Here is a 22,196-nt window from a genome sequence, read left to right as displayed (position 1 = left end):
TCACTGACAGCTGAACCAGGTCCGCAAACCAGGGTCTCCTGGGCCAAAACGGGGCCACCAGAATGACCAGGGCCCTTTCCGTCACCACCTTCCTGACGGTCCCCGGGATGAGTGGAATGGGGGGAAAGGCATAGAGAAGGCCCGGGGGCCACCGGCTCCTGAGGGCATCCGTGCCCTCTGCCGAGCTGGATTGGAAACGGGTGAAGAACACGGGAGTTGTGTGTTCTCGGGAGACGCAAACAGGTCCACCCGGGGGGACCCGAACCGACGACAGATCTCCCGGAACAGCGACGGGTGGAGTTGCCACTCGCCGTTGTCCAGAGTTGCTCGACTGAGCCAGTCCGCCTGGACGTTGGAGAGTCCCGAGATGTGCTCCGCCACCAGGGACTGTAAGTGTTTCTCCGCCCACGACCCCAATCGCAGAGCCTCCAGCCAGAGGGCTCTCGAGTGGGTCCCGCCCTGACGATTGATGTGCGCCTTGGTGGCCACATTGTCCGTCAGGAGGAGAACGTGGCTCCCTTCCACCGAGGAGTGAAAGTGACTCAGAGCCAGACGCGCGGCCTTCAGTTCCAGCCAATTGATGTTGTGACGGAGGTCCGAGGCCGTCCATCTGCCCTGAGCCATCCGAGAGCCCACCAGGGCCCCCCACCCGAACAGACTCGCGTCCGTGGTGACGGTCACCCTGTTCGGCTCCCAGAACAGACACCCCCGCTGGATGGCCGGGGAGAGCCACCACACCAGGGATGCACGGACTCCCGTCGAGATGCGGAGAGTCCGAAGGGAATTGCTCATTCGTCCCCTCTGATAGGGGATAAGCTCCCATTGAAGGGGCCGAAGATGGAGTCTGGCCCACGGGACAATCCCTATGCAAGAGACCATCTTGCCCAATAACTGCGACAGAGAGAGGATGGAAACGGAGCGCTTTGTGCGAACGCTCTCTGCCAGCCGACAGAGGCTGACCTGCCTCTCCTGAGACAGACGCACCTCCCCCAACTTGGAATCTATGACTGTCCCCAGATGCAGAATGCGAGTGGAGGGAGTGAGATGGCTCTTTTCGAAGTTTACCGAGAACCCCAGGGCCTGGAGGCTTCGAATGGTAATCTGAAGATCTGAAACGGCCTGAGACAGGGAGCCCGCCTGAAGCAAGACATCGTCTAAATAACATTGGAGGCGGACCGGGACCGATCTCAGATGGGCCGCCAGAGCCGCCAGGACCTTTGTGAAGGTCCTCGGGGCCGAGGCCAGGCCGAAGGGAAGAGCCCTGTACTGGTAATGGTGGGGCCCGTGGGAGAACCTCAAGAACCGGCGATGAACGGGCAGGATGGGAATATGAAGATAGGCCTCCGTGAGATCCACGGAGGCCAGGAAATCGCCTTTCCTGATGCCCTGAAGGATGGACTTGAGCGATGACATTTTGAACCGCCTGTAGACCAGAAACCTGTTCAGGCGCTTGAGGTCTAGAATTGCTCTCCAACCCCCCGTGCTCTTCGGGACCACGAAGAGATTTGAGTAGTGGCCCCGGCCCCGTTCCCCTGCGGGAACCGCCTCCACCGCATGGATTTCGAGGAGGTGGGCGATCGCCTGACTCATCAGGCGGCGGCGCTCTCGACTCCGAGATGGAGGGAACGACCGAAAGAGATTTGGAGGAGTGGAGAGAAATTCTAACCTGAGCCCGTAACGAACCGTGGCTCGAACCCAGGCGTCCGACGTGATGTCGTCCCACCGGTCCGCATAAAGAGCGAGGCGGCCGCCGATGGGATGACTCGGGTTCGAGTCACTTCCCCCTGCGGAAGGGACGGCCGCCTCCCCCCCGAAAGGGCCGCCGAGCCTGGCCCTGGAAACGGCTCCTGTCCTGGAAGGGCTGCCCCAAGAAATGCCTGTCAGAAGAGAAAGAAGAGAAGCGCTGGTTATAGCCGAAGCTAGGGGCCCTATATCGTTGCCTACGGAAGGGACGAGACTTGTTCTCGGCCTTCTTAGCCGTGGAGGGTAGGACCTTCTTCTTGTCCTTATCCTCCACGAGGATGCGAGTAAGAGCCTCCCCGAAGAGATCGGACCCCTTGAAGGGGGCAGCCGCCAAATCCCATTTCGCTTTGTTGTCCATTTGCCAATGGCGCAACCACAGGAGCCTACGGGAGGTGACCGAGGTGGCCAGGGCGCTAGAAGCAAACTTGACCGTGTCCAAGGTCGCGTCAGCTGAAAACTGACACGCCGCCAGAATCTTGACCAGATCCTGATGGATCCGGTCCTCCTGTATGGGAATGCGTGCCTGCAGCTTCTTGAGCCACATGACCGTGGCACGATTAAAGTAGGAAGCCGAGGCCGCCGCCTTAATGGCCCACGCTGTGGCGTTGAAGTTCTTCCGCAACGTAAGCTCTGCGCGCTTATCCTCCGGCTTCATCTTATCTGCCGCATCGCCCGACACCACCGGGGAGGAGGACACCAATGCGGCCACAGGGGTGTCAACCGTCGGGAGCTGAATGGCCTGAGCAAAGGTTTGCTCCATGTTATAATGCCGACGGTCGGTACTACCTGGAGAAGAGAAAGTGGAAGGTTTAGCCCACTGGTCGGTCAGAACCTCTAGGAACAAGGGAGGGGCAGGGATCTCTTCCTTGTTGGTGGCCGTGGCAGAGAACATGACCATGTCGGGATCCCTTGGGGGGGGCACAGAGGGATCCCCAGTTCCAACCTTGGTGGTGTGCCTCGCCTTATCCAAGAGAACTTTAAACAAGGCGGGCATAAATAGGACCTTAGAAGAAGGCTCCTCCGAAACAGTGGTATTCTCATCATCTGAGAATCCCATCTCCTGGGGTAACTCCCCCCCACCCAGGAAGGAAGCCTCACTGATCATGGAAGGGGAGGAAGCCCGAAACTGAGCCCTGTTCAGCCCCCCATGCCTAGAGTAAAGGGAGCCTTTGTCCCGCTGGGCAATGCCCCGAGTGATGGCTGCCGAAATAAGCCTCTTAATCCCTTCAGGGAGATTATCCAGATCCTCCACATCCCCAAAAGTAGAAGCAGGACCCTGAGGGGCCAACCTTTGGGGGGAACAGGGGCCTCTGGACGTGCCCTCCAGAGGATCATCTATGGGGGATGGAGAACGCCCCCTCCTGGAGAAGGCCTGCGACCTACCAGGGGAGCTGCATGAAGAAGCCGGGCTAAAACCTCTAAGTAGAGACCTTTCTGAAATGGGCCTAACAGGGGACCTGGATCTGTCCCTAGATAAAGGCTTGGAGGACTGGGCCTGCCTTTCTGCCCTGGCAAAGGTCCTTTCCAGCGCCCTATGGCGAGCTGCCTCATCCCTAGAGACAGAACTGGAGGGGCGCCTTGAAGAAAGGGATCTCTGAGGGGGAGCCCCCCTCCCCACCTCCTGATCCAAGGCCTCCTCACTCCCAGTAGGGCCTGCCCCTTGCCCCTGGGGAATCTCCGCTCCCTCGTCCATGCCCCACTCACGTGTCTGACGAAAGGAGCAGGAATCGGCCTCCAAAGTCCCACCTGAGACCAGGGCCTGAAGCCTGTGGGGAGACCTAGGCTCAAGGCCTCTCACTAGGCCGCACTAGGCCCGTCAATAAAGGCAAGGCCTCAAGCACGTGGCAGCCTCCAAAATGGCCACCGGAACTCCGTGCGCGGGAGAAAAGGGCTGGAAATAATCACCAGCAGCCCAGCCAGGCCTTTTCTAGCCGGCTTCACTTTAAATTGAGCAGGGAGAGCCGCTCTCCCCCCCTGCTCTGTCTCCCCGGCAACACAAACAAAGGAAGCCTGCAGCGAGGGGCCCCCTCCGGAGCGATCTGCACGCTGGAGCCTCGAGGCTTAAGTTTCTCTTTCACTTTCCTGCTGCAAAAACACAGCCTCTTCAAGTAGTTTGAACGAAGCAGTTTGAATGCTGCAAAAAAACAGCCCCTTCAAGTAGTTTGAACGAAGCAGTTTGAATGGAACCGCACCCCCGCACCCGGGGACGGGCAAAGGTTCCTGGCCTGCGGGGGGGAGACTAGTGCCCCACTGGGCTCTCCCCCAGCCGCCCGAGGCAGAGATCTGTCCCTTGGGGCCGCAGCAGATCAATTTAGAATTTAAATTTAAAGTGCCCAATTAGCCAAATAGGAATCAGATTGAATAGAACTCACCCAAAAGGAGAAAACAAACAGAACCTATCCAACTACTCTACAGCTTGGACCAGGCTGAGAGAGAATCTGGGCTAGCAATGGACAGGCACCGGTATTTATAGATTTCCTCTCAGCCTTGGACCAATCAGGCTGTGATAAAACCCACGTGTGACCATTCCCTCCTCCCATTCTGGAAAATAAACAACAAGTATGTTGTTTACTATTTTATTATATGTTTTTATGTCAATGTCTGTATTTCCCCCTCCCTGGTTTTATGTGAGCCGCCCTGAGTCCCCTCAGGGAAAAGGGCGGCCTACAAATATTAATAAATCTCTCTAAAATCTCTCTAAATCCTAGATGTGCACATGCAAAAATCAGATAATTTGATCGGCAAGAAATAGCTTCTTTTTCCTTAGCAATTTCTTTAGATGCTCTAATAATATTCAGATTTTTGAAGCCTAGATCTGATAGCCATATAATAAAGCTTTAAACTACTTCAGGCAACATGGAATAGCTGTTTATATGGTGCACTAAGCACTTATGTAATATGTTATACAAAGTGGTTTAGTTAATATGACTTAGCATTGTGTAAACCAAGCCAATATCACTTGTTCAACAAATAATGCTTAAAATAAATGCAAACAATGCTCTATCCAAGCCATTTAGTTACTCTGCCCGGTTAAGTAAATTTTAACCAGGAGTTTGGATTCTCCCTAACAAATTATTTATCACTTGGGAGTGCTCTTGGAGCTGGTATTATCATTTGGGTCAATGTAACCTTAAGCATATGGGACATCTTTTATCACTTATATGGATATTCCAATAAAAATCTGACGTGGACAGAGATACTGTATTCAAAACAGAATGAAATTATTAATAAGGATGGCCATTGTGTTATCTAAGTGTTCTGTGCTATTTAACAGCTTCCATCTATTTGCGGAACCAATTCAATGACTTAGTGTTAAAATTACCAGAGTGAAGAACAAATTATGAGAAAAATTGTTTGAGATTGTTAAATTATTTTAAATATCTTTCTCAGAATGCTTCAAGCAAATAATAATAGGGCATCCCTCAAATTCTATGGCTGTTAATTTTTAAACACAATGTTAATGTTTTTCTAGATCTTTCTACTTCCTTGGGGCTGTGCTGTTGGTCTTATTTTTATTCTGTATGTGTTTGTTAGATTTTATCTGTACTATTAATTTCTGTTACTTGAAAACTCCAAATCTTCGATGGTATTTAATGTAATGCATAAAAGGGATATACAGTATTTGTCTAATAAATAAAATATAGATTTTTTCCCATTCCTTGGCCCAAAAATATCAAAAGCTATTATGTAATTCCCTAAGCTCACTAATATGTAACTCATCTTTCAGTATTTCAGACAACTACAAAGATAACTGCTTCAAGAGCAGAGGGTAGGGCAATCAATAATATATTACTTAATTGCATGCATATAACTCAAAGCATTTCAATTTCAAAATAATTTTATAAAGTAGATTTGGATTAGCAATAATGACTTTCTGTATTCCACGTTATATAGTACCTAATTCTCACGTTCAAGGCAGAAGTGGTATTTAGCAGGTTCTGACCAGTTCTGGAGAACTGGTAGCATAAATTTTGAGTAATTTGTGACTGGCCCTGGCCCTATCTTTTCTCTGCCTCCCAAGTCCCAGCTGATCAGAGGATATGGGGATTTTGCAGTATCCTTCCCCTGGACTGGACTGGGAATGGAGATTTTACAGTATCCTTTCCCTGCCACACTCACCAAGCCATGCCCACCAAGTCATGCCACGGCCACAGAACCAGTAGTAAAAAAAATTGAATCCCACCACTGATTCAAGCCTCATACATTTAAGTGAATACACAAAAATACTCCCAACAGAAAGTAATAACACTACAATATCATTTCATAGTGAAGAATAAAAAATTTAGAAAAATAAATGAAATTCTCAGCATTCGGTTTCTAATATTCAACTAGTACCTAGTAATCAATTCTCACAATTAAACTTAGTCTAGCAAGGAATATGACTGACTGATCAAATCTTATTCAAAAAAATTAATTACATTAGCTTTTCTGTGCTGTTGCTGTTTTCCGTGATTTATTTATTTATTTTTATTATCCTACAGGATAGTCAGTTTGTATTAGTGGTTATCAGGCTGAAAACTGGAAGACTGAATTCTAGCCCTTCTTTAGCCATAAAGCCAGCTGAGTAACTTGGGGCCAGTCATTCCCTCTCAGCCAATGATATCATGCTCGGGCGACAAGCCAGTCGATCAAACCCCATTGTAATCAATAGATCAATATTCAGTTGATTCAAAAAAAGTTGACCCTACACTTGCGGGAAAACACTAGGAAGAAAATAACAATGATCTATAGCATTTCATATTACTCTGACTATAATACTGAAGAATGACCTAAAATCTGTTCAATATATAGTAAAGGGAGCAGATAAATTCATAAATTTCAAATTAAAAGATATTTATAGTACATTCTTTAAACTCCACACTCAGATCTCTGGGGTATAGTCCACCTATATTACTGAACAAAAAATAATTCTAAGGAATAAAAAAATAGTGTTGCTGAGAATTCAATGATTGAATTATTTCATCAAATAAGCAAACATGAAACAGGAGATTAGTAAGGGAGGCCAAAGCACTTTTCTTTCTTCTTCTTCTTCCTATCTTAGCAAATAGAATAGAATAGAATAGTAGAATAGAATAGAATTCTTTATTGGCCAAGTGTGATTGGATACACAAGGAATTTGTCTTTGGTGCATATGCTCTCAGTGTACATGAAGAAAAATAAAATAGAATACATTCATCAAGAATCATAAGATACAACACTTAGTGATAGTCATAGGTTACTAATAAGCAATCAAATTATATAGGAAACAAATAAAACAATAAAATTAGGCAACTTCCAGAAAAAGTGGGGTGGGAGGCCAGTAATGGTATCCTATTCTCTTCACTACCGGTTAGGTAGTGGGAGGGCATACACAGAAGGTCTGTGATGACATCAGGGTGGGTAGTTGGAGCCTTGCGCCACTGCCACTACTGGTTCACCTGAACCGATGTGAACTGGCAGCATACCACCTCTGTGGGAGGCTTCAAGCCAGATGGAAAGAGAGGGAAGCATAGTTATAAGTACAATATTTGTCTTCTGAATTCAGCTATACACAAACTATATACTTGGTTTGTGCTAGTTTGCAGATGAGGGCAAACTGGGAATCATAGTTAATACTTTAGTGAAACAAGATCCAAACGATATAGACTTGCGCAATCGGCCAAAATGAACACTACACAATGCAATAGAGTGGAGCAGGGTGACCTTATTGATCATACATTAAACATGTACCAGGAGTATGAGGCAGCTGCTAAACAGCAAATATTATCTTGGCATGCATTAACAGGACTGCAAATCCACATCATTGTCCTTCAAAAGCAATTGTGACAAATTGGATTGACTTCAGAGAAAGGGTATCAAGATGTTGGAGGGTGTAGAATACAAACCCTATGAGGAACACTTAAAGGATCTGGAGATGCTTAGCCTACAAAAAGATTGAGAGGTGATATGATAGCAGCCTGTTCATTTCATTTGAAAGTTACCCAACTCCAGAATTACTCTGGATATTTTGCCATTTAAAAGCAGAAAAACAATAGAGGAAGAATCTGAGACATCCAACTAACCACATTTCATGTTAAAAAAGGAAAACCCCAAAGAGACAAGCACCACAGCTAACTTAGCACAAAACTTGGGAGAACCCAATAATTTTAAGGATTTCCAGAATATCATTAGGACTGGATCCTATTCCAGAGGGCTATAACATTACTTTCACACAAAGAGGAGTAGAATTATTTTTTAGAGCTGTGGTGGTGCGGTGGTTAGAATACAGTACTGCAGGCTACTTCTGCTGATTGCCAGCTTCCAGCAGTTTGGAAGTTCGAGACTCATCAGCTCAAGGTTGACTCAGCCTTCCATCCTTTTGAGGTGGGTAAAATGAGGATCCAGATTGTTGGGGGCAATATGCTGACTCTGTAAACTGCTTAAAGAGGGCTGTAAAGCACTGTGAAGCGGTATAAAAGTCTAAGTGCTATTGCTATTATATTATTGCTCCAGAGGGCAGAACCAGAAGAATGGGTTAAAACTTTAAGGAATAGCTTTCCGGCTACACATTAGGATAAATCTCCCAGTAACATGAGTTGACTGCTACTGGAACAGACTGCCACATGAAGTGGTGAATTCTCTTTTGCTGCAATTCTTCAGAGATTGGATGTTCATCTATCGGAGGTGCTGTAAGGGATCCTGAACAGAACAGAGAGTAGAACTACATAACCTCCAAGGTCCCCTCAAGCCCTATAATTCTCTGCACATGCTAAAATATTGGTTGGTGTTTTTGCTAGATGTATTCATGTTATATATAATTGATTTTAGATTTAAAAGCACAGTGATGATGCTTCAAAAACTACAAAATACAGAGCTGGATAACATCCTTATTAAGAACTACTAACGTATCACAAAATCATGTGCAAGTTTTCTAATACTTGAACATTCTGAGAGAAAACGGCAAAAGTACATAAATTAAACCACAAGGCCTGAATTTAAGCAGTGATGGGTTATACATGCCAGTGTGGAATTTGTAGCTACTGTGAAAAGCCAAATGAACTATGATTTATTAAGCCAAGTATAGATGATAAATCACAGCTGACTACAGCTCATTCCCAAAATGAAGACTGCAGTAGTATAAATTTGTGAATGCCAGCAATTTAAGTATCAGGTTCAACACAAGATTCTGAAAGATGAAGAAATGCCTGGTCCTATGTGTAAGGGGGGGGGGGGGGGACAAAACTCCCAGCCATTAGTCAAGCAGTTTAGTTATTGAGTAGTTAAATGTAATATCTCATTGCTTAAAAGCAACATTTCTAAGAAACCAATATTCTGCTTTACTGAAGGAAGGACTATAAAGCTTCAAAGACTCCAAAGCAATTTTTCCATTTTACATTTCTCCCTTCATTCCTATCATGACAGAGTATTTTATAGAGGGGATGTAAGAACTGTCCAAGATTTGATGCATAAAATCCATCATAGCTGTATGAATTCAAATGTATCCAATGAGATGCATTAAGCTGATTACATGATTTAATTGGGTATTTTGATCAAACTGAAGCTTCATAGAGTTCTAATGTGCTTCTTACAGGGCTATATTCCATGGCTTGATGATATGAGTTCTGATCCATGAAAGCTAATGTGAAAATGATTTTGTTACTCTTTATGGTGTCACAAGATTTTTATTTATACAGAAGATACAGCAAAGGAATGTATCCTTTAAAGTTTCTGTTAAAGAAGGAAAAGGGGAAATGGAAAGCAAATGCAAATAAGAAAAGTGAAAGCATGCAAAGAAGTGGAGGAGGGGAAAGGCATAACGTAAGAGCAGCATTACCTACTGGTATCAGGTGATTTCCAGAAACTCTGAGAATTATAATACTAGTGGCATCAAATTGTGAATGGCTGACTGAAAACATTTTTTTTGTTCAGGAAATTTCTTTATTCGTCCAAGTAAAGGTTTACAAAATAGTTACTAACCATTTATTTTTCCAAGACTTCTTCATCATGGAAAAAAGTCCCATAAAAAGGCATAAGGTCCCATAAAAAGGAGGAAAAAAATCATGAATGATGATCAATCCATGTCTTTAGAAAGCATTCATAATCTAGTCGTGCACATGAGCTTCATAATATACAGAGATGTTATTAACTTGGACCAAGGAGCTCCCATAATTTGCTGTGAACAAAGAACTAATTGTCTTTTCTCTCTTTTATAATTCTGGAAATATAAAATTAGAAGTTAATAGCAAAACTGCTCAAGGATGATTCAGAAACAAGCAAAGCTATTACTAAAAGTCAACATGGCTTTGTTAAAAACAGATTATGCCAGACAAACCTTATTGCAATCTTTGGCAAAGTGACAAATTAGTGGACCAGAGAAATGCTGCAGACATAGTAAGGATTTGATAAAGTAGACCATAACCTACTTCTTGATACATTAGAAAAATGTGGGATTTTTCAGTTTACCACCAAATGGATTCACAACTGGCTGACCAACTGCACTTAACATGTAGTCCTCAATGGAACTACATCTACATGCAGTGGGGTGCCCCACATTTCTGTCTTAGGCCCAGTATTCAATTTTTTTCATACATGATTTAGATGAGAGGATAGAAGGGAAATTCATCAAATTTGCAGACAACACCAAGCTGGGGGGAAGGGGAGTAGCCAACACTTTAGAAGATAGACAGTGCATCAGCACCTAAACACTGGGCCCTATCCAACAAAATGCAATTCAGTGGCGAGTAAAGTAAGGTTTTACACTTAGGCAAGATAAACCAAATGCACAGCTATAGTGTAGATGGTACGTGGTTCAACAGCAGTAATTGCGAGAGGGATCTAGGAGTCCTAGTGTACAACACTTAAATATGACCATGTTGCAGCGGCTAAAAACCAATGCGGTCCTAGGTTGCATCAACCGAGGGACAGTATCAAGATCCCATGAAGTGTTAGTACTGCTTTATGCTACTTTGGCAAGATCACACCTGCATCGAGTTTTGACCACCATGGTAGAAAAAATATGTTGAGAAAGGATGCAGAGAAGAGTAACAAAGATTGGGGCTGGAGGCTAAAACATATGATGAATGGTTACAGGAACTGGATGTTTCTACCGGTAGTTTAACGAAGAAAAGGACTAGGAGTGACATGATAGCAGTCTTCCAATATTTGAGAGGATGTCACAGAGAACAGGGGGTAAACCTATTTTTCAAAGCACCTGAGGACAGGACAAAAAGTAACAAATAGAAACTTATCAAAGAGATACCAACCTAGAACTAAGGATAAATTCCCTGATAGCAAGAAAAATTAACCAGTGGAATAGCTTGGCTCCAGAAGTTGTGTTTGGTTTGTCACTGGAGGTTTTTAAGAAAAGACTGAGTAGCCATTTGTCTGGAATGACATAGGATTTCCTGCATGAGCAGGGGTTGGATTAAAAGACCTCTAAGGTCCCTTCCTACTCTGTGTACCCTTATGTACTGTTGTTGCACTGCTTTTTACAGTTAGCAGAATAAAGTTTTTCCATTGCTGATGGAAAATATTATGCTAAATAATGCTAAATAAAAGCACCTTAATAGCCTCTTTTGACTGCCTATTTTTGTGAAAGGGGGAGTGTTCTCCATGGCTCCAATCATCAGAATGTGTGTACTCAGTTGGTCAAACTAAACATAATATTAAATATATACTTTCTTTGATTTCTAGAACTACAGCTACAGTAGGATCCCAAATACAGCCATGCAAATAGGAGGGAAGAGTCTCCTTTCCAGAGTAACCACTGGTCCTGGGAATAGTTTGCAGAGATAACAATTGACATTTCTGTGCCAATATGCATGTGATTTTTAACAATTTCATAGCATGAGGAAAAGTTTTAAATTCCCATTATCTGTGTACCAAACCCAATAACAGCAGAGAATATCTGTAGCTCATCAAGGACTCCACAGTGTTCAAGTAGCCTACAATAGCTATTAATTACTTTAATATCTAACATTGCATCTAATCATGCATTTCAGATCTTAGAAATTTGAATCTTCTAGTTCAGTATTTCCCAATATTGGCAATTAAACTGTATAGTATCTGTATCCCAGAATTCCACAGCCAGCACATAAAATATAACTAAAAACAAGGCTCAGATTTTTGTGTATGCAACTTTAGTTTTATCTCTAAGGTGAATTCTGAAATCTGGTTGTTTTATTCTTCTACACTTTGGATGTGACTGCTTATAAATCACATTAAAGATTATTTATATAGGGCCTTGCAGATAAGCGAAGGTTCAGAGAAGGTAAAGTGCCAGTGTATTTTGCCTCTTTGGGGGCCAGTGAGCTTTTATTCTTTCTCATACCAGGCCTAAAATCTATGTAACATTTACTTCTCAAACAGTATAGATCTAATGTTATAGAGGTTTATAGAGTTATATTTCTTCTCTGTCACCCCATATTGTACTGTTTCTCTCATTTAAATATTCCCAGATATGGAGAGAAAATTGTTAGGGAAAACTTCATCTATTTAATTATATAAATATTACAATTTAAGGGCTAGTAAAAGCATGTCCAAGCTTAATAACAATAATATGAAAACAAAAAGTGAGGTTATACAAATACTAAATACATTAATAAACAGATGCTTTAAGTTGCAATATTTGATTTACAGTTGAATATTATATTTTCCATTTAATAAGCAATCTACTAAATGAAAAACTCCCTTTCAAGCAATTTTATCAGCCTCCTAGCTTTCCTTCCAGATTTTAATTAAGATATGATAATATTTGCTAATGCCAATTTACCTAGGACTAATGAAACCATTTTCAAACACTTCACACTCCCCTTCCTTTGTATTGTACAGCTTGTTCATCAATGGGTAAAAGTTGACATATTGCCACAAAAAAACCCACCTTTTGGGATTTGTAGAAAGCAGAATTTGAAACCAATACTTTTCAGTTCTAGATACTGCAAATCTGGTGGGTTTAAATGGCTTACTAAGCCTCTGTTTTATAACTCAGGCCCAAAAGCTAGACATGGGGATTAAGACAGCAGCATGTACATTCTTATTACAGCTATAAGACTGGAATTGTGTTGTACTAGCAACAAGGAAACAGGCAGCTAAGGGAGGAAACAGATGTTTGGATCTGGATACCATGATATAGAAAATCTGTCATTCCTGTGTTTACAGTTACTAAAGCATTAGGACATGTAATATATGGGACCAACAAAGGAAGGGGGAAGAAGTGGAGAATTGTTTTGAACTAATTGGTCAAATATGTAGATGACAGGATTCATATTTCCCAATATATTATGATTTGTATAATGCAGTTGACTATAGTCATGCCTGCCTTAGCCATTATAATATCTGTTTGTGCAACAGATTTAAGTCAAAACTAAAGAAAAAATTCTTGGATTTAGAATGAAGTATCAATGAAGCCAATGAATCAGACATTAAGGCTAAACTTTCACAGCAAGATTTTTCTGCACCAGACAAAACCAATCAAAGCATTGCATGCACAGAGTTACGAAAAGAATTGTGCTTATGCACTCTGTTCCACTTTGTTTTTGAAATGCCTTATGCATTTAAACCCTTCCACTGGAATACATTCATTAGTGCCTCAGAAGAAATTGAACACTGATGAATATATATTCCAGTGGAAGGGTTTTCACTACTTCAACCGGGGGGTGGGGGGGTGGTTTTCATGTCTGAGGAACATTATACTGTTGCCATATTTAATTAACTGGATGGTTATCCATGTGAGATCCTGTAATGGTGCATTCTTGCAGAGGGTCGGTGTAGATGATCTCTAAAGTATATCCCAAACCTTTCTCTCCACAATTCTACAGAAAGATTGAAAGTAAGCCTAAACTGACATTTCCATTCTACCAGCCATTTATATTCAAGGTAACGCATAAAAGCTTTTCTGTCATCTCTGTGCATCTTTTCCAAGACTCATGTAATTCTACCCTGTACTTCCAAGGAGAGCAACAATCTAGAACTAAAGCGAAATTTCCTGACAGTTAAAACAATTAATCATTGGAACAACTTGCCTCAAGAAGTTGTGAATGCTCCAACACTGGAAGTTTTTAAGAAGAGATTAGATAACCATTTGCCTGAAATGGTACAAAGCAGTGGTTCCCAACATTTTTTTGGCCATGCCCCACCTAAGCATCTCTAAAATCTTGACACCCCCCCCCCTCCACATATAATTTTTACTTTACTCAAAAACTGAACTCTACTCACTCGGAGGAAGCCTAAAAGGCCATTAACTTAGTTTAAATACGGTTCAAATGGCCCCCATTAAAAATAAAATTGTCCCCCTGTGGGACCTGGGCCCCACGTTGGGAACCACTGGTATAGTTTCCTGCCTAAGCAGGGGTTTGGACTAGAAGACCTCCAAGGTACCTTCCAGTTCTGTTTTCTACTCTAATTCTTAATTCCTAATTCTATTCTATTCTGTTACCTGAACACTGCAGGGCAGCCATGAATTCCGCCAAGGCTTTCTCGATTCCTTCAACACAGTAGTGATTCTCTAGCAATTAACTGGTATCAGGCAGCAGAAGCGTGTAACGCTGGATTTAAGGCATCGCTATATCTAGAAAAAGCTGTCTTGGTAGAATCCTGCCAACCCTGAATCCCCTGAGCGGAATTTGGGTTCTACGCAAAGCTTTTTCCACCGAACGAGGCATTGCACGACGTCAAGTATCGGGTCTTAACCAAAAAATTCCCCCAGGCCCCTGCACGGAAAATACTTTCCCAGGGGAACGGTCTTAATTATTAACCCTCTTGCAAGGGAGGCTCTTGTCACGTGACCGACAAGGCAACAATTTTGATCTCTCAAGGCTCCAGCCAGCCTCACTTCCTTCCACAGATTAAAAAAAAAAAGCAAAAGCATGGGGGAGAGGGATTAAAGGGGTGGAAGGGGAAAGGAGGAGAAAAAGTAGGCCTGAATATGAATTTATCAATGTCTCCAAGGCCTGGGAGGGGGGAGGGGAGGAGGAAATCCCTACACTAATTGCATAGCAGGTAAAGGAATCATCCGTAACCATGTTCGGATTGGAAAGCGGCGCTGTCCATCACCCGTCAATGGAATCAGTCGCATCCTCCCGGTTCCAAACAGGAGCGACGTGTCCCTGCCTCGACCAATGATGAAAGGGAAGGTGGGCGTGGCCAAAGATGTCCCGGTTATGAGGGCAAACAAGATGGCGGGGAGAGGTTTCCCTCTTCCCCCCGCGATCTCAGTTGCTCTCCCTTTCCCCCTCAAATTCGGTATAAGGCGTTGTGGAAGGATCCCTGCCCCGCATCTCGGAGGGTTCCAGGCCTTTCTAATTCTGTCACCCAGCTCCCGCCCAAGCCGGTCACCTTCATGCGATCCTAGGGGGACCGTGAGGAAGGGAAGGGGAAGGAGGTTGCGACTGCGGCGGCATGGAGGGAGGGAGATCTTGACTCTACTTGCCTGGGCCGCCTCCTTGTTCTCCTCCGCGGGGACCCCTGGCTTTCCGCGGGGCGCTCGGAATGGCACCGTCGGCAAAGGGTAGAGGGGGGGGTACAAGATGTCGGCTCAGCCCGTATCTCTTCAGCGCCGCCCCTTCATGCCCGCGACTCCCAACCCGCTCGGCCCCGCTGCCTCTTGCCTCAGTGCCTCCGCCGCGGCTCCGGCTCCTGTTGCGGGGGGGGGGGAGGGAGCGAGGAAAGGCAAGATGGAGGCGGCGGCGGCGGCAAAAAAAAAAAAAGCAGGAGCGCAGCCCGGCCAAACGATGGAGAGGAAAGTGGGGGAGGGAGGGAAGGAGGCGGCGAGGGAAGGGGCTGCAGCCGCGCTCGGCTCTTTCTCGGCCCCCCCGACAAGGACCGCCCCCCCCCCGCTTTTCCTCTCCGGACATAGAATTGGGAAGGCCTGGGGGGCAGCGGTGGGACGGGAGGGGGTGGGGGGGAGTGACCGAGATAGGCTAATGAACCCTGTGTGGTGGCGGCTGACAGACACACTTGGGGGGGTGGGGTGGGGGTAATTCTTGAAACTGGCTGCCTCAGGAGGCCGGTTCGGGGACTAAGTTGAATTCTGGCGATATGCAGGGAGGAAAAAGTGCTGGGGATGATTCTGAGGCAGCAACTGAAGAGCTTGTTCATACCTGATCCAATTCCTACAGGGAGAGTCACTTCCGTGTAAGAACGTGTGTATCCCATATGTAGATTGGAGCATGTGTGCAATTTGCTGCAGGCTTATGCTTTGGGAGGCCCTGCCCAGCAAAATGACAAGTGTCTGAATATAGCCTGGTGAACTACACGTGATGTTAATATTAGGTGCCACGCTGTAATAAGTGGGCTGTTTCTCATAAATTTAAAGAATTTGGGTCTGAGCCAGCCTCCTCAATCTGCTCCAAAAGTGTCTCTCCCCCCACCCCTATACACTCATTGGCATTTTTATCTATCTATCTATCTATCTATCTATCTATCTATCTATCTATCTATCTATCTATCTATCTATATATATATATATATATATATATATATATATATTAGATTAGATTAAAATTTTTATATATATATTGGAAAACACCAGGTTGAAGGTGACAGTCCTGGATTATACCATTCAGGTACAGGGAAATAGAAAGATGTGTACTGCTGTGCTGTTTGAATTTTCATTTGATTTGTGAAGAGGCTGGATTTTGGCTTTTATGTCACATATGTTGTACAGAACTTTTTCCCCATTGCTAATTATTACAGTTAAAATAAATAAATTACAGCCATATGCTATTACAAGGATTCCAAATATTGTATGAGTTAGCTAGTGACATAAAGAACCCAGATAGTATACACTGTGTGATTCATATTTTTAAAAATGTTTCATTTCAGTGGTGCTCAATTCATGAATGCTAAGTAGAAGGAAGAGGAAGAACTTTGGGTACTCATTCTTATGCTCTTATTAGCAAGCTACTGCATAAAATGATAAATTGAAATTGTTACATAGTTTGCTCACCAACATGATTATACCTTTATTACAGGCATAGTATAATCAATTGACTAAAATTACTCATGCTATTATTGAATGCAGATTCAAAATGAAAATGCACTGCCTTAAAAGCCAGCTGCTATTATAGGATGGGAAGTATTCTCAGTCAGGCTGTAGTGAAGTAAATATGGATACCCAACTATCCAAAACTTGCACTCAGGCAATTTAGAAATTTAACTTATAGTTTAGATTTTCTCTACTGTTTTAATATATATAATTCTGATTAAGTTTGTTTTATCATAACCTCGAATTTGTTTAAAATGTTCCTGTTCTTTTGAGCTTTGCATTTTTATGAAATGCATACAATTTAATGTTGCTTTAAAACTAAATAACAACCTTGTTATTTGTTGCTGTACTACTCTCACCTGTATTATTTATTTACTAGAATGATATTCCACCTTTTGTGCAAGAGTTTATAAAAGGCACACCATATAGGATGTGCTCTAGCCTTCTATTTTCCTCCCAGCAATCACCCTCTGAGGTAGGATGTGTTGATAGCAAATGCTCCATATCAACCAATGAGCTTCAGTGGCTGAGAGTTAAACTTATTACCTCAATGCCAGTCCAAAAATTTAAATCTGATAACAGGTTTGGAATGATTTGCTTCCAATGCTCTGAAACAGATTTGGAAGTACACATTAAGAAAATTTTCCACTCATGCAATAGCATAATTTGGATTCCTTGATAGCAGCTAATAATTGTTAATACTTATTTTCTGTTAATAATGGGTTGATATAAGTAAAACTAAAATTAGGTATCAAAAAGGGATAATTTTGAGTTCCAAATACAGAGTAGAACAAAAGAGTTCAGAGAAATATTCCAAATAATTTCTGGAGAGAAAAAAAAGTAAGATTAGTTGCAACTCAGGTAATTTTACTGCCAACGTGATAATTGTTTTGTGAAGAGTAGAATTAATACATCACTTGAGTCCTGCTTCCTCATTGTGTGCTGGTGGTAGGTGTCCTTGAGAGATGAGCAAAAAGCACCAGGAGTATACATTATGAATATAGATTCCTAACAAATTCATAAAAAATGAGAAAGCAAATAAGTAGCTGTGTCAGGCCACTTGAGCTGGTTGATCACTTTAGTGACAATGGCAAAGGCATTTTGTATTGCATAAAAGAAAGCAATGGTAAACTACTATAGTTAATCAATAAAGGACAGAGATAATGTAATTCTATGCTGAATTTTGAGCTTGGGCCAGATGGCACTGAATATGTTCTCAAAGAAGCACTGAGGCTCTTTTGGAGTACTACCACTACCACCAGTGTTTGTGGCATGGTTAGATGAAAGCCTTAGGAACAATCTAGTTGCTGTGTTGGCTTATTATCGTGCAGAAAAAGAAAACCCAAAGCTACAGCAATATTAAAGTGGGAATCGAACACAAGCATAAACATGGGAAAGTTCAACACAGTGAAAGATGAAGTGAATTGGCTTCATAGTGACATTTTAGGCATCAGAAAATGGACAATTCAGTTTACTACTCAGGGTACAAAGATCAAGTGTTGCTTTAATAGGAAGAATGGAGCAAGAACTATTTGAGTACAATGCAGTCACTGGCTGAATAATATCAGACTTCACAGACAGCTCTATCGTGATAGTTATCTATGTTTATGTTCCAATCACTGATGTAGAAGAGAAGGTTGAGATGTGTTTTATGGTCAGGTTCAATCTGACACCAAGAAAATATGTAAGGTGTGCTTCTATTGCAGATGAATGCCAGAATTGAAAATGGTAAAAAAGAAAATCTGAAAACATTTGCCTAAGAAACAGAAATGGATCTGGAGAAAAACTTACCAGTTTTTGAATGATTCCATTATTAACAGAGTTTTCCAACAAGCCTATATAATACCATGTGTACATTATCAGATGGAATATCTAAAAATGAAAGTTGCTGTGCAGAAGTTATATTGACCTCTACAAGGAGCTGTAATAAAACTAAAGATGATATTAGGAATCGAAAAACAAAACTTCCAAAATAATATCTGAACTCAAATGGAGGTTCCATGCTTGAATTGCTATACTAAAGAACACCACTTGGAGATAGACCTGGCTCTTTGGAGGAGTCTAATACTGAGAAAGGTGGAAGAAAAAGTAAGAAGACAAAGTGGATGGAATCCATTTCGGTGGCAATGGATGCAGCTTCAGAAGATAAAATGGGCAAAATGGGAAATAGAGCGTGCTGGAGAACTTCTATATATGAGATTGCTAAAGGTCAACACTGACTTGATGGCACAAGCAAAATAATAAAAACAATACATTAGCTGCACAATGTAAATAATTAGTGCCTACTGTATTTGGAAATCATGTACTTTACAGCAGCACAAGATGAATGTTCCTAGAGTTTTGTTATCTTGTCAGTACACAAATATGACAAATGCAACAGGTTGAAAGCTGCTAAATTTCGATGCAATAGTTCAATGCAACTATTTGCAATTATTGGAACATCTCAATTTAGAATCATTTTTTCTATTTCTGAAACTCTTATAAATCAGTAATAAAAGATACTTGGAAGGAGAACAAAAATTGCAAGATTTCAACTGAAATATATTGCTCACTGTGATAATAGAACAAAGTGTTCATAAGAATAATAAAATGTTTTGAAAGTTTTTTTAATGGAATCTTCCACATTTCCGAAAAAAATGCGGGGTGAGGAGACTTTTGATTACAAGATATAGTACAGTTTGATTTTAATTTTTTTTCTTAACATTTCAAATTGGCAAAAGTGAAAATAAACATGGATTGTCATAAAATGCTTCTGAGAATTACAGTAATATGAAAGCACCATTCATTTCCTTGCATTATACATTTCAATCATTTTAAAGTACTAAACATTGCCAAATAAGTCAAATCTAATCCAACAGGCTATTCATTTCTTCCGCTTTTTATCTTAAATTGTAAATGCTGTGTATATGTGTGTATTGCATGTGTGGGGAAATGAACATGTGGCATGCGCACACACACATATCCCAAATCACAAATAGTTAACATTTGTAAAGAAACATACTGGGATACTGGTGAAAATCATGCTAGATGGGAATTATGAATGCTTAAAAATGTAAATACTTCCTATTTGCAACCTATATGGCTAATTTAAGGCCATTAAGAAGTGAGAGATCTGTTTCAAATGTAAAATATTTATTCAGAATGAATCACAAGGAACATAATGTAACTGCTCTTTGCAACTGTTCCTTTATTATATAAATATTTTTCTTTTTTGAAACATTATGCGTTTTTATTTAATAGGAGATATTAAGAGAAAGGAAGATTTTATTCACTTGTAGAAACATTTACTTTAATTTTTTAGACCAAATTTATGGAACCAGTTACAAAAAGTACAAGAAAAACAAAAACACAGCCATCACATTTTATCACAAAGAGATTTAATGAGAATCACCTTGACTTGTGCACTCAGGGTTGTTATATCACTCTGATGTTCAGAGCAAAGTTGACCTCTGTTGATTCACTATTATTGTGCTATATGTATATGGCCTTTTTCATCCTGATTTATATTTACTCTTCTTTAAGATCAAAACACCGATGGTTGTGTATCATTGGAAAGGTCGATCAGCACTAGACATACAAGAATCTATAAGGTCATTCCACTTCTCCTCTTCGAATCTTTCCGAGCAATTGGGCTGAATGTCAGTATTTCACTGTAAATATGCCCTTTAAAGATAAGCAAAATTTACATAAATGTAAGCACATTTTTGTTCAAACAATAAAGGCACACTGAGCACATTTTAGTAAACTATAAGGAATGGAGCATTGAATGCAGCTGAATATAACTGTTGCTATCCCAGCATAATTTTTAAACAGCAACAAAAACAATAGTAACAGATGGCAACACTTCATCTTACATAGGCCTTCCTAAAGACTTCAGTTTTTTAAAAGGTTGTAAAAGACCAATTCTTGCTACTGGTAGTATCCAATTCTATTGAATTTCACGAAGAGATAGGTAATTTCTCCTGCTTTATTTAAATGATATTTAAGAACATTATTATAGGTGGTGGTATATGTTACTTTTATTAAGTAGGGATTTAGTTTGCTAGCAGCTTTTTAAAACCTAATTTAAATGTTATACGTTTATGAACCCACTATATTGAATTGTATATTAGACTTATACTGCTTTGACTGCCACTCTGAAGATAACAGGCAATACATGACTAAGAAATGCTTCCGATATGTTAATACTTAATAATTAGATGCGGAGTAAAAAAAATGGACCTGTCATTGTTAAACATCAATTTGTTAGATTTATCAGTTCATCTCTTCAGTATAAATGAGTCTGTTCTAGCTTGTCATTCCATATCATATACCCATGAATATACCCACTGCAAGGTGGGCTGTTCCCTGCTTTTATTAAGATTTCATAGGAAAGGATTATAAATACATATCTGCTTCTTTAAGTTTTTAACTTATCATTAAAACTAGGCCATTACCAGATGGCTTTTACTTTTATCTAATAGATTCACTTTTTTCTACATAATCCCAGGCTTAAACAATTAGGGTTATTTAATTTTTAACATTATTAAATGTTCTATTATGTGAGGAGTACTCCAAGTGTGGTTTATCCATAAATTCCCAATATTTTTTCTATCATTTCCTTTTCTAATTGCTAGAAAGATATCACTAACCAGTTCTTAACTATATTCTTTCCATACATGAAATTTAACATGCTGTAGTTGTCAACAGGGCCCATAACAGTGGTGGGATTAAAAAAAAAATTACTATCCGTTCTGTGGGCATGGCTTGGTGGGCGTGGTAGGGGAAGGATACTGTAAAATCTCTATTCCTACCCCACTCCAGGGAAATGTTACTGTAAAATCTCCATTCCCTCCCCAATCCAGGGGAAGTTTACTGCAAAATACCAATTCCCTCCCAATTAGTTGGGACTCAGGAGGCACAGAATAGATGGGGGTGGGGCTAGTCAGAGGTGGTATTTACGGGTTCTCCCAACTACTCAAAATTTCCGCTACTGTTTCTCCAGAAGTAGTCAGAAGCTGCTGAATACCACTTCTGGCCAATAACCATCATGTCCTCTTCTCCACAAAATTCCTAAGTCTAATAGGAGTTTTTTAAAAAATTGGGTGAGATCTGAGCTGCTTCTGGCATATAATTTAGTGGTGTCTTTAGAAAGTAGGTATTCCTTCCATTACTCATTGTTTTTGTTTTTCTTTCCCCCTTTTTAATAGTCCCTGGTCTTTATTCTTTAGGAGACGTATTTTGCAAGTGCTTCTGCTTGACACTCAGTTTTAAACCTAAAATGAGAAATCTGTTGGTTGGTTAAGTGTCCTTCAACATGGTGACAACAAAATGCAGTGTAGTGATGCTACCATATTAAAGTATGCTGAATTTTTGTTTTCTCCTTACCCAATGAATTATGGAGTAACTAACAGTGGTGAAAAAGAGTGGGGGAGGTACCTACATATTTTTCTTTAATTAGTATTTGTGTAGGCCAAGTTGCAGTCTATACTCCTAGTTATGAATTTTATCTACTTTGGAGAGAACCTGTACT

The 22,196-nt window shown here is 41.5% G+C and overlaps 2 protein-coding genes and 1 long non-coding RNA gene across 9 annotated transcripts in view; 1 reads left to right on the top strand and 2 right to left on the bottom strand.

The window, feature by feature from the left end:
- BRPF3 (bromodomain and PHD finger containing 3) overlaps nt 1-15,893 on the bottom strand; it is a 48,815-nt gene extending 32,922 nt beyond the window's left edge. For 2 of the 5 annotated variants that reach the window (XM_014053874.2, XM_087719907.1), the window contains exon 1: nt 15,128-15,324. The gene's annotated coding sequence lies outside the window, so the exon portion shown is untranslated. Of the gene's footprint in view, nt 1-14,134; nt 14,558-15,127; nt 15,325-15,797 lie in introns of those variants that run through there. The other 3 variants (XM_087719906.1, XM_087719908.1, XM_014053872.2) reach the window with 3 other exon arrangements.
- LOC148044633 (uncharacterized) lies at nt 15,387-19,287 on the top strand. 2 transcript variants are annotated; one of them, XR_015697304.1, is made up of 2 exons: nt 15,387-15,839; nt 18,391-19,287. It is a non-coding gene; the product is annotated as an uncharacterized LOC148044633 (long non-coding RNA). The 2 variants fall into 2 exon arrangements; XR_015697303.1 differs by lacking the exon at nt 15,387-15,839 and adding an exon at nt 16,282-17,159.
- Nucleotides 19,275-22,196, bottom strand: part of MAPK13 (mitogen-activated protein kinase 13) — a 31,949-nt gene continuing 29,027 nt past the window's right edge. For both annotated transcript variants that reach the window (XM_014053871.2, XM_087719909.1), the window contains one exon: nt 19,275-20,347. In XM_014053871.2, coding sequence (XP_013909346.1) covers nt 20,268-20,347 — 80 coding nt within the window. In that variant the 3' untranslated portion in view covers nt 19,275-20,267. The remainder of the gene's footprint in view (nt 20,348-22,196) is intronic.

The sequence above is a fragment of the Thamnophis sirtalis genome, unplaced genomic scaffold (genome assembly GCF_051295495.1).
Source record: "Thamnophis sirtalis isolate CommonGarterSnake01/CBP01778 unplaced genomic scaffold, rThaSir2_p1.2 scaffold_7, whole genome shotgun sequence".
Taxonomy (NCBI): Eukaryota; Metazoa; Chordata; class Lepidosauria; order Squamata; family Natricidae; genus Thamnophis; species Thamnophis sirtalis.
The sequence above is the reverse complement of the archived record's forward strand: the minus strand, read 5'-3'. Positions and strand labels throughout refer to the sequence as shown.